Source organism: Citrus clementina, unplaced genomic scaffold, assembly GCF_000493195.1.
Source record: "Citrus clementina cultivar Clemenules unplaced genomic scaffold, Citrus_clementina_v1.0 scaffold_8, whole genome shotgun sequence".
Classification (NCBI taxonomy): Eukaryota; Viridiplantae; Streptophyta; class Magnoliopsida; order Sapindales; family Rutaceae; genus Citrus; species Citrus x clementina.
This window is the reverse complement of record NW_006262022.1, coordinates 12273370-12283618: the sequence shown is the minus strand read 5'-3', so window position 1 is coordinate 12283618 and position 10249 is coordinate 12273370. Positions and strand designations below refer to the sequence as shown.

The following is a 10249-nucleotide window of genomic DNA, read 5'->3' as shown; positions in this document are numbered from 1 at the left end:
ATCCCACCTCCACCAACCCCCCCCCCCCCCCCCCCCAATTTCTTGTAACGAATGCTTCTTTCTTTATGCTTAATATAACACATCAAATTATAGGACTTGAATTCTCTCCTAATCTAATTTTTCCTAAGATTTAGAGGATGGTAAGGATTTATTTTTAATATTTCTCCTATCAGTTACTAAAGTTATGTATTTTATTCCTAAATTTCAGATTCTTTTCTCTTTATTTATTTCTCTTTCCTTTTTTTCAAACATGCACTTTCTCTAATTTAAATCTCGTACTTCACCATTTTATTTTTCTTTCAAGATTAAAAAAGAAAGTGTCAAAATTGAAAGATCAACAGCAAAATTTCATTGTTCGACATGTTTTGCTGGAACCTTACTGCAAATGTTTTGCCAATTTGGCTTTCAGTTAAACATGGTTGTATGGCTGTACGGCTAATATTATTACATACACTTTGATCTTAAATATGAATCCAGTTTTCTTATTGTCGGAAAAAAAAGTTAAAGTGATTAAAATTTAATTATGATTATACTGAAATTCAACAGTACAGTTTTCTTGGAGAGTAAATGGCTTAAAGAAAGGTTTGGTAAAACCTTGAAGCTTTTACCTCTTTAATTAGATCATAACTATAAGATTAAGATATTTGATCGTTATTTGACTTTTTACTTGGATTTTACAACTATAAAATTCTTGTTTATAGGCATTACTATTGTTGGGCTTTAAAGTGGAGGATGCAGTGAAGGTGAAGCTTTTTGACTTTTTTTTTTCATTTGCGGACCTTTTTACTCAAATATTTGCTTTGATGGAGTAGTGGTAAATTGAATTGTAAGAAAATTGATTCTAAGTTATTAACAACTCTAAATGACTTTTGTTGGTGTAGATACGGCAGCTTTTAAAACAGCTCGAAGGTGAGTTCTCGGAGGTATTAATTTGAAATCAAATTTTAATTATTATTTTTTCTTTAAGCCTTTGGTTGTGCCATTAAAGAACCAAGCTTGCAGGGTTATGTCTGTTCTAATGAAAAGTGAGCAAACTAAAAAGAAGTAACTGGCATTATGTTAAAGAAGTTCATTTTTATGATCCTGACAACATTTCCAAGGTTTTGCTCGGCCAGAGTTGCCAAATGTCATTTTAAGAGTTAACTAACTATTTTGTGTATAATTATCTAAGCCACTTCAATGTCTAGTGAAATATTAGTGACCATTTATATATTTTAGGGATGACCACTGCTTGCAATTATCGTAAATTATGGTGGTGGAACTGCCTATTATTTTTATATTTGGCTTAATCTTAATGTATGCTTTATGTAACAGTGTTATGATAAAAGTACCTAACTAAGGTTGGTATATGATATTTGAGAATGTACAGTATGTAGTAGTCTATTAATTTTACTCACTGTATGTTATGTAAATAAGAGGAAATATTTGAAGTCCTTGAGAAATTAAAGCCTTATATATGAATATTTTTGTAACAGAATATTTTTTGTCATGAATTCATGATGATTTTTCACAATCATATATCTGTCACACAACATTTTAGAGGAAAATTTAAAATTATTTGAATTTTTTGGCTGAAAAATTATTATTATTTAAAAATTATTATTATTATTATTATTTTATTTTTATTATAATTTGAATTTTACTATTATTATTATTAATAAAATTTTATGAATTCCTAAGTTATGCAAAATTGGTTTCATAAATTAAATTTTCCAATATAATATTAATATAAAATATAATATTAATAATTAAAATTAATGATAATCTATCATACTTTTGTTATAAATTAATGACAGTAACATAGATGATGAATAGACAATCTATCATACACCTCCTTTTATGACAGTTATAACTTATTTCCAGTGATCTATTACTTATTTTCTTATAGTGATATTTTATTATTAAACTCTAAACAATGGCTGCAACTTATAAAATTTGGCAATACAGCACAATTTGCACTCCTGCAGTCATGCATTACGAAATAAATGAACGATGAACCATTGCCCAAAAATCCATGATCATCTTCACCAGCTAGGCAGGGAAAAATAAAAGCTATTTCATAAAAACAGAGCCTCTGACTTCAAAAGAATTTACTCATTTTTTCCATTCCCAATCACATAAATATTACAAATTTATGCATTTACATGCTTTATTAATCTCTGAGCAGGTTCTGCATATCTGTAACATCACAGGATAGTGGCTGTTAACATGATTTTCTACCAATTCAATATACATCAAAAACCATATCCTTTAAACAAATATACACAACATGGCAGCACCAAATTTTTCATCTTATATATCCAAAACGAAGAAAGCCAAATTTATAAATTACATGCAATAGTGTTTAATAGAGACTAACCTCTTCGGAGCTTCAGTACCAGTCGCGGAAGGGACCACGCTGCCGTTTGTACTCGCTCCTCAGCAATCTTCTACCACCACCCAAGCTTGTCTCGTTCATGGGCAAGTTCAAAATGGTGATGAATCTTGATCCTCAAGCTCGATAATACTCAATGTTTCCAAATCGTTGCTACTGAGAGGTGAATGTTGTGTGAAATTGTAAATCATTTTGCATCAGATTTACACTTTTGTGAAGAGTTATTTTCAAAAATTACACAACGGATAATGAATTGGACCGGCTAATGGAGTGATGCAGCAGGTACTTCGTGCTTGCCAGTGCTGCTACAGTTTAAGTTTCTAAGTTTTTTTTTTTTAATTTTAAATGAGCTTTTACGATTTAACCTCATGTACTGATACTATACATAATTTTACACCAACAGCAAGGGAGGCCCGTAAAAACACCTTCATACTTTCTACTAAATTATAAATATGTGAAATCTTAGGAGAGGAATGTAAAAATAACCTTGCAAATGGTAGCTATTCATCGTGATGATAATTGATGATGCTCCTGCCGATTTTGTGATGATTGAAGAGCTACTTTCTCACCTGGGAGCCACTAATTTTCTTTTCTGACATTTTAATTAAAAAAAATTTGTGTGCAACAGTAATTTTCTAGATAGTCACAACATTGTATTGTCTTATTCCATAATCAACTCTTTAGGTGAATTGATTCTGACGACCGAACTGATTCTGATGGCTCAACTGATTCTGATTCGGATAACTCAACTAATTTTGATTTTAGCATGGTTTGGTCAAAAAATCGATGCCAATACCAATGGCCATGCCAAATTATGTCCATGGATTCTAAGGGAATCCTTTTTGTCTCAGGCAGAAACCAAACCACAAATATCGTCATAATGAGAGTCCATCCAGCATAAAATAAGTATGCCCCATACTTGAAGTGGCATAACATTGGATAGACTGTTTGAATTGTGATAAAATTGACTGCGAAACTGATGGCAGTGCTTAATCCTTGACCAGCCGAGCGAACCTCAATGGGCAATATCTCGCAGTTCAAAATCCAAGGTAGCGGCCCCCAAGACAATGCCATTCCTACACCAAGGAAGCATCTTAAGATTAGCGCCACAAAGGCTGAGCGCTTCGAGAATATTGAAGTTCCATGTGACCGTGATTCTGATGCCATTAAGATTGCCAGTATTACCTGCACAACCGACACATATATTAGATAAACTGGAAAATGATACAGATAGATAATCTAAATAAAGAAGCGCCAAATTATTTTAAACATTAGATAATTTATTCTAATGTTTCCCCCCTTGTTTTAGTCCCTAATTTTTTTTTATTATTTATTTCAACTCTCAACTTAAAACTATAATATGAAAAATTATAGGCTTATAAATTTTTTCTACAATTATAATCTTATTACTAGTTTAATGTGACATGTTTGTCAAATGATATGAAGAGTTGTTAACAATCAGATTTATTGGTAGATGCCTAGGACCAAGTTATTATTATTTCTTTTTCTGCTTTTGTATAAAGCTTATCGATTTTTCTTAATAAATGATTCGCTACAAACGGATTTTTTTTTTAAAGTAAAATTCAAATATTAAAATTATAATGTGAAAGATGTAAAGTGTTATATTAAAAAATTAAAAGTAAATGAGAACTTGAGTGGTAAAAAAAAAAAGGAGAAATATTAGGATCTAAGGTCATTTTCCCTTGAAAGAAAGGAGAACAAAATAGTTGCAATACGATACTAACCTGACAAATGAAGATTTGGCACCCACCCACTATTAACATGATCCTACGTCCAACTCTATCAATCAAATAACCCGTTAAAAGCAGGCAGACAAAAAAAATTGTGCTCTGTATTAAAAGTATAGGAAAAACATCTTTCAATCTAATGCCAAGGGATGTAACAATAAGTTGTCCAACCACGGCATTTAAATTGAAGCCTGTAAGTGCTTGAAATGTTGGGAGAGCGATTGCAAACAAGAGGTGGGGTCTGTATTTCCTTTCCAAAAGCATCTTGTATGGTGTCTCACTGGCAATCCTCATGTCTTCATTGTATTTAATTAGGTATTTCAACTCATTTTCAGAATCAAATTTAGTGCCACGGACTTGATTCAAGGATTTAAGAGCTTGTTGCACTTTGCCTCGTTGGATAAGGCTACTTGGTGTGTCGGGTATGAAAAAAGCTATGATGGTCATTATAGTGGCAGGAAATCCAGATACACTTACGGCGATGCGCCATCTCTTGGAATTTAAGGAGGACATTATAAAATAATTAATCCAACTTGCGCCAGCCACCCCAGACCAGAAGAATATTTGGAAGCCTATCCCAATTGCACCTCGCCATTTCGTAGGAGCCATCTCGACTAGATATATTGGAGCTGTCTGTATATAATCACCATTTAACACCATCAGTAAGCCAATACTACAAAAACATCTAGCAATGACAGTTCAAAACGAATATAGATAATAGTCTTAAAATTGTCATCATTGTTGTTGTTGGGGAGCTGAACCTAGGATTTTTAGGTATTCAGTTCAAAATACTAGCCTATTGAGTGGAATAACTTGTCCTATGTTAGGAAATCATGTAACTTCCCTTAAGGGGCTGGACTTTGGATTTTTTGGTATTCGACCTTAAAGACTAACTTATTGGGTGGAGTGATCTATTCTACAAATAAATCCAAGTAACTCTCCTTTACTAGCTAATGTGGGACACAATCTAATGCCCCTTGAATGAAACGACTGCGAGACCTTGGTCTTTTCATCTGACGCACCTAAATTATTCTACCACCATATTTTGACTACTAATATCTTCCACTTGTTAGTAGATGGGCCTAAGATTTTTAAATATTTAACTCAAAAGACTAATCTCAACATTTCCATTTTTATGACAATTCTAAGAAAGACCATCATCTTACGTAGTGTGGTTACATCAACATAAAATGACGGTTTATAGCCACCATTCAACAACATTAGCAAGTGATTACACATATAGCAACAAATAAATTATTAGCACACCTGATTTATGAAACCAATTCCCAATCCAGTAAAGACACGACCTAAAAAGAGCATTCCCATATTTACTGCTAATGCATGAAGGCTTACACCAATCAAGTAAATGATACCACCAATGATTAAGGCGCCTTTACGACCTGCTGACGTTGTCAAGCGACCTGCCATTAAGGCTGAAAAGATACCAGCAATATACAAAGAGGAGTTGTATGCTGTTAGTTTCCAACTATAAAATAAACAAAAGCCATCCACAACTTTCGCATTTTTCTGGCTACGCAAAACTGATGGGAAGAATTTCTTCAGAAATGATTCTGCTTTTGTTATGCCACCTGACAGTTACAAAAATATCCTAAGCGTAGTTAGATGAAATGTCGAACTCAATCATAATGACTAATTTCCCATAAAATAGACTAACAATGCACAAGGATAGTGAGAGGATTTACCATTTATACCAATATCATACCCATACATAAGTCCAGCTGAAGCAACAGCAATGCAAATTATCAGCATAGGTCCTGTCAATCTACCTTCTGAATTAAATTCATTGTCACGCTCGTATATTATGATTACTCTTCCTTTTCTCATATTTAATTCTTCTACACACTCTCTCTTCCTCTAATCAAAAATTTGATCGAGGAGAAAAGAGTGTTCTCACTGCAAATGTATAATGGAAATGCTTTCATTGCTATATAATGTATCTCTCTCATAATAGAAATAGAAAACGGTTAACTATTTTCACTGTACGAGGGACCTTGAATCTCTCCAAGTTCAATGGTTGAAGCGTCACCTGCGTGCTTCCCTTTATATCAGCAATAATAAAAGGGAGAATTAAGAGCGTGCAATATATGAGCATTATATTTTTATTCCTTCAATTTGTAAGGACATGTTTGATTTTTCATTTTTTCTTTATACATTATCTTTAGAGGGAGCCGTAAAGCCTAGATTATTATTTTTAATTCTTACATCCTCTAATATTTGAATATTAGTGGTCAAATAAAGAAATCTGTTTAAAAATTATTTTCTATGCCCCTGGGACTTCGTTCTAAAAGGTGTTTTCTTTTTCATTATATGTACATATAAATATTCGAAAATGAGGACCAAATAAAGAAATATGCTTGAAAACAATCTTGCATTGCCCTTGAGACTTTGTTTTAATGTTGCCAAGCTCCAAAACTTTATTTAAACATTCAAACCTAGGTGGTGAATCAAATAAAGTTATAAGACATTTAGAGTGTGTTTACTTGAGGGTTTAGAGAATGGGAATGAAGGAATGTGAATTAAACTTATGTTTACTTAACAAAATATAATTTGGGAATAAGAATAAAATATGTGGGTTCCACACAATTTGGAAATAAAGAATGAGAATCTCATTCCCATAGGGGGTTGGGAATGAAAATGAAGGAATGAGAATAAAACATGAGTTTACTTTTATATCCCTATAATTTTTTCATATTTTCTAAATTACTCTCGTTCAAATCAAAATTAATTTTTATTATTTTAAATGTCATTATTATTATTATTAAATTTATTTTTTTAATTAATAGCATTTTTATAATAATATTTATACATGTATCTAGTTAATGAAAATTACATTATTTAATATTAGGTTATTTTGGTAAATTGATTCTCATTTCCATTCTCCATTCCCATTTGTTTTGCCAAGGAAACACATTAATGGCATTCCAGCACATTCTCATTCCCATTTATTTTTACCAAGTAAATATTAATTGAAATCTCAATCTCATTCCTCAATTAAATTCCACCTCATTCCCATTTCACCTTATTCTCATTCCATGAAGTAAACGCATCATTAGGTTTAGGGATGGCAAAATACAGGCTTGGGCCGTTCTTTTTCAAGCTCAGGCCCAAGTCCATTAGAGTGGAAGTGTAAGGGTGAGTCGGGCCGAACTTGGCCTTCACTTATTTTTTAATTTTTTTAAATTGTTATAAACTTGAAATGAGTTAATAATAATCAAATTGTTATAATCAACAATGAATAAAAAAATAATATTTCAAAATTAAATGATAAATAAAGAAAATGAAGAAAATCAAAGTTTAGAGATTTAATTTTTTATTATTGCATTCTCTAATACAAGCATCCTCTTATTTAATTAACACTTAAAAGAGAGTTTAGTATTATAATTTTAAGTTTTTTAATTAATTATTTATATATGAATTAAGGATTTAATCTTTCTTGTTTTTCTATTATTTTTAAATTTTAATTTATTATTCTAATTAATAGATTTATGTTTTTGAAAAAATAGAGGGCTTAGACCTGAGTTGGGCTTTTTTTTTTTTCTAAACCCTTGTCCAGACCCTCATGTGGGAGGCCCAGCCAAAGTTCGTGGGAATGGACTGGGCCGGTTCGGCTTTTTTTCCATCCCTATTGATTAGTATTAAAAAAATTTTAATTATCAAGCGATAATAATGTTATTTTGTGCTTATGTTATAATTTATATTTGTGTTTGTGTAATATATTATGAATTATTAATTATATTTTAAATATATCTAATTTTGTGTGTTTATTAGGTAAAATATTAATTTCATGTAATTCGAGGCTCCAAACAGATAAACGGAGGTCAAATTTAGATTCCGGAGGTCCGAAAACCTTACTATGAGTCAAGATCGGCTTAAAATTGGGCTTGTGTAAAAAGAGTTGACTTTTCCTATTTACGGAGCACTGATTGGATGATAAAATGAGCTTACAATAGATATGAGTGCATGGGATAGCTGGCAATTTTGACTAAATCTCAGCCGTTCATGATTCAATGGCCATGATTGTGCCACGTGGCAATGGTGAATGAAGCAAGTTGTAGGATCCGAATCTTTGTATTCGAGTCGACCCGATCCACTCATTAACCCTCCAAATCTCAACCGTTCTTTGGCTAAATCAGACAAGTCAAATGATGCCACGTGTGATGTTGACTTTGGAAGTTTGACTATCCGTTGATCTTGATCTAATGGTTGCTAAGAGCGCATGCATGAAGGTTATGATGGACTGCAAAGCACTGGATTATGAATTTCTTTTTCTATAAATAGAGCCTCATTTTTATGTTTTTAATCATCTCTCTACATCTTTCTTCTTCTCAATTTTTCTCTATCTCCCTGTAATCTTGATTTTTAGGTGTGTTTTTAATATTTTGTATAATTATTTTTTAAAATAAATTTAGTTTTATTTTCAATTTTAGTTTTTTTTTACTTTTAATTATAAGTAATTTAATTTTAATAAATTTTTTTATTTCAATTATGCTTAACTAAATAATAATAGTTATAGTAAGGTGAAATTCTTAGGAAATAAATATGATTTAATCAAATTCTATTTTTTATTTTATAAATTAAATTATTTTCTATTTAATTTTATATATTTTTTATATTTTGAAATTTTGATTTATTGTAGACAAACAAGGGAGTTTGGCACAATAAATTCTTAATATCTTAATTTAAGGTATGGTAAATGGTATTTTGACTTATTGTAGACAAATTAAATTTTGGCGCAATAAATACTTAATCCATCATAAAATTAAAGGGAAATAATAATAATTTATATAATTAATCTTTTGGGCAATAAATCTAAAAAAATGGCAAAAAGAATTTATTAAGTTTTATTTACTACTAAGAGTGGATCCACAACCCTAACTATTTCAATTTCATAGTTTCATTTAAATAAAGTTATTTATATTCAAGTTTTATTTTTACTTTTAGATAAAATAAAATAAACAAATTAAATCTTTTCTCTGAGGATCGACTTCGGACTCACCGAGTTATAATATAACAAGACATTCTTATACTTGAGAGTAAAAAAGTACTTTTAAGTTGTGTCAAGTTTTTAGGGTCATTATCGGGGAAAAGTTTTTATTTTGTTTTATTTTTTCATTTTTGGTTTTTTCTCTCTGTGTAAAGTTTCAGCTATACCCCTTTTTCCTTTTCCAAAATTTTGTTCAGACCCGAAAGCTTTTAGAAGCTTCACTTTTATCCCACATGGCTCAATTCTAAACTTCCAAAATTTGTGGTGTAGCCATAAAATTATAAATAATTTGCAATAAGATCCCTAGACAAAATTTCTCACAATAATCAGAGTTGGACTTACATTTTGGACTTATTTGGACTCAATTTGGACTTAATTTGGACAAACAAACTAACTACTAACTCTTAATTTTCTAGTTACTAACTGTTAATTTTCTAACTACTAACTCTTAATTTTTATTTATTTTTTTAATTTCAGTATTTATTTAATTTCGCATTTATTTATTTATTTATTGCTTTATTTTATTTTGTTATTTTATATTGGTGGGTTCAACCACCAAAATTGCAATTTAATTTTAATTTTAATTTTTTAATTTTTGTACACTTATATTATTTGCATATTTAATTTTCATTTGTTTGTGCAATTTTCATTTAGTTTTTGTGTTACCAATCACGGACGAGGTCCAAGACGAAAACCTTTTGGGCAAACCTAATCCTTAAATTGAGCAGGGAGACAACCATTCTCAACATGTATGTGATCAAAATCAATCAAGAACTTTAAGAGACTACATGAATCCAACTAGAACCGGAGCACTATCGTGTATAATATTTCCTCTAGAAGCATCTCGATTTAACTTCAAACCATGTATTATCCAACTTTTACTAACATTTCATGGTTTAGAATCTGAGAATCCATACTTGCATCTAAGAGATTTTGAGGAAGTTTGTAATACATACACAGACCAAAATTGTAGCATGAACATAATTAGATTAAAGTTTTTTTCTTTTTTTATTAAAAGATAAAGCTAAAACTTGGCTACAGAATCTTAGATCTGGATCAATAAGAACTTGGAATAATATGCAAGAACAGTTTTTGAAAAAAAATTTTCACCTCATAGAACCA

The 10249-nt window shown here is 30.7% G+C and overlaps 1 protein-coding gene across 2 annotated transcripts; it reads right to left on the bottom strand.

The window, feature by feature from the left end:
- Positions 1-2972: 2972 nt before the first annotated feature.
- LOC18034235 (sugar transport protein 5) lies at positions 2973-6029 on the bottom strand. 2 transcript variants are annotated; one of them, XM_006423725.2, is made up of 4 exons: positions 5826-6029; positions 5389-5711; positions 4120-4755; positions 2973-3559 (listed from the first exon to the last, which is right to left on the bottom strand). In XM_006423725.2, exons 1-4 carry the CDS (start codon positions 5965-5967, stop codon positions 3047-3049), a joined length of 1614 nt encoding a protein of 537 aa, XP_006423788.2. In that variant the 5' UTR covers positions 5968-6029; the 3' UTR covers positions 2973-3046. The 2 variants fall into 2 exon arrangements, with proteins under 2 accessions (XP_006423788.2, XP_024035135.1); XM_024179367.1 differs by having other exon boundaries at positions 5476-5711.
- Between the last annotated feature and the right edge of the window lie 4220 nt (positions 6030-10249).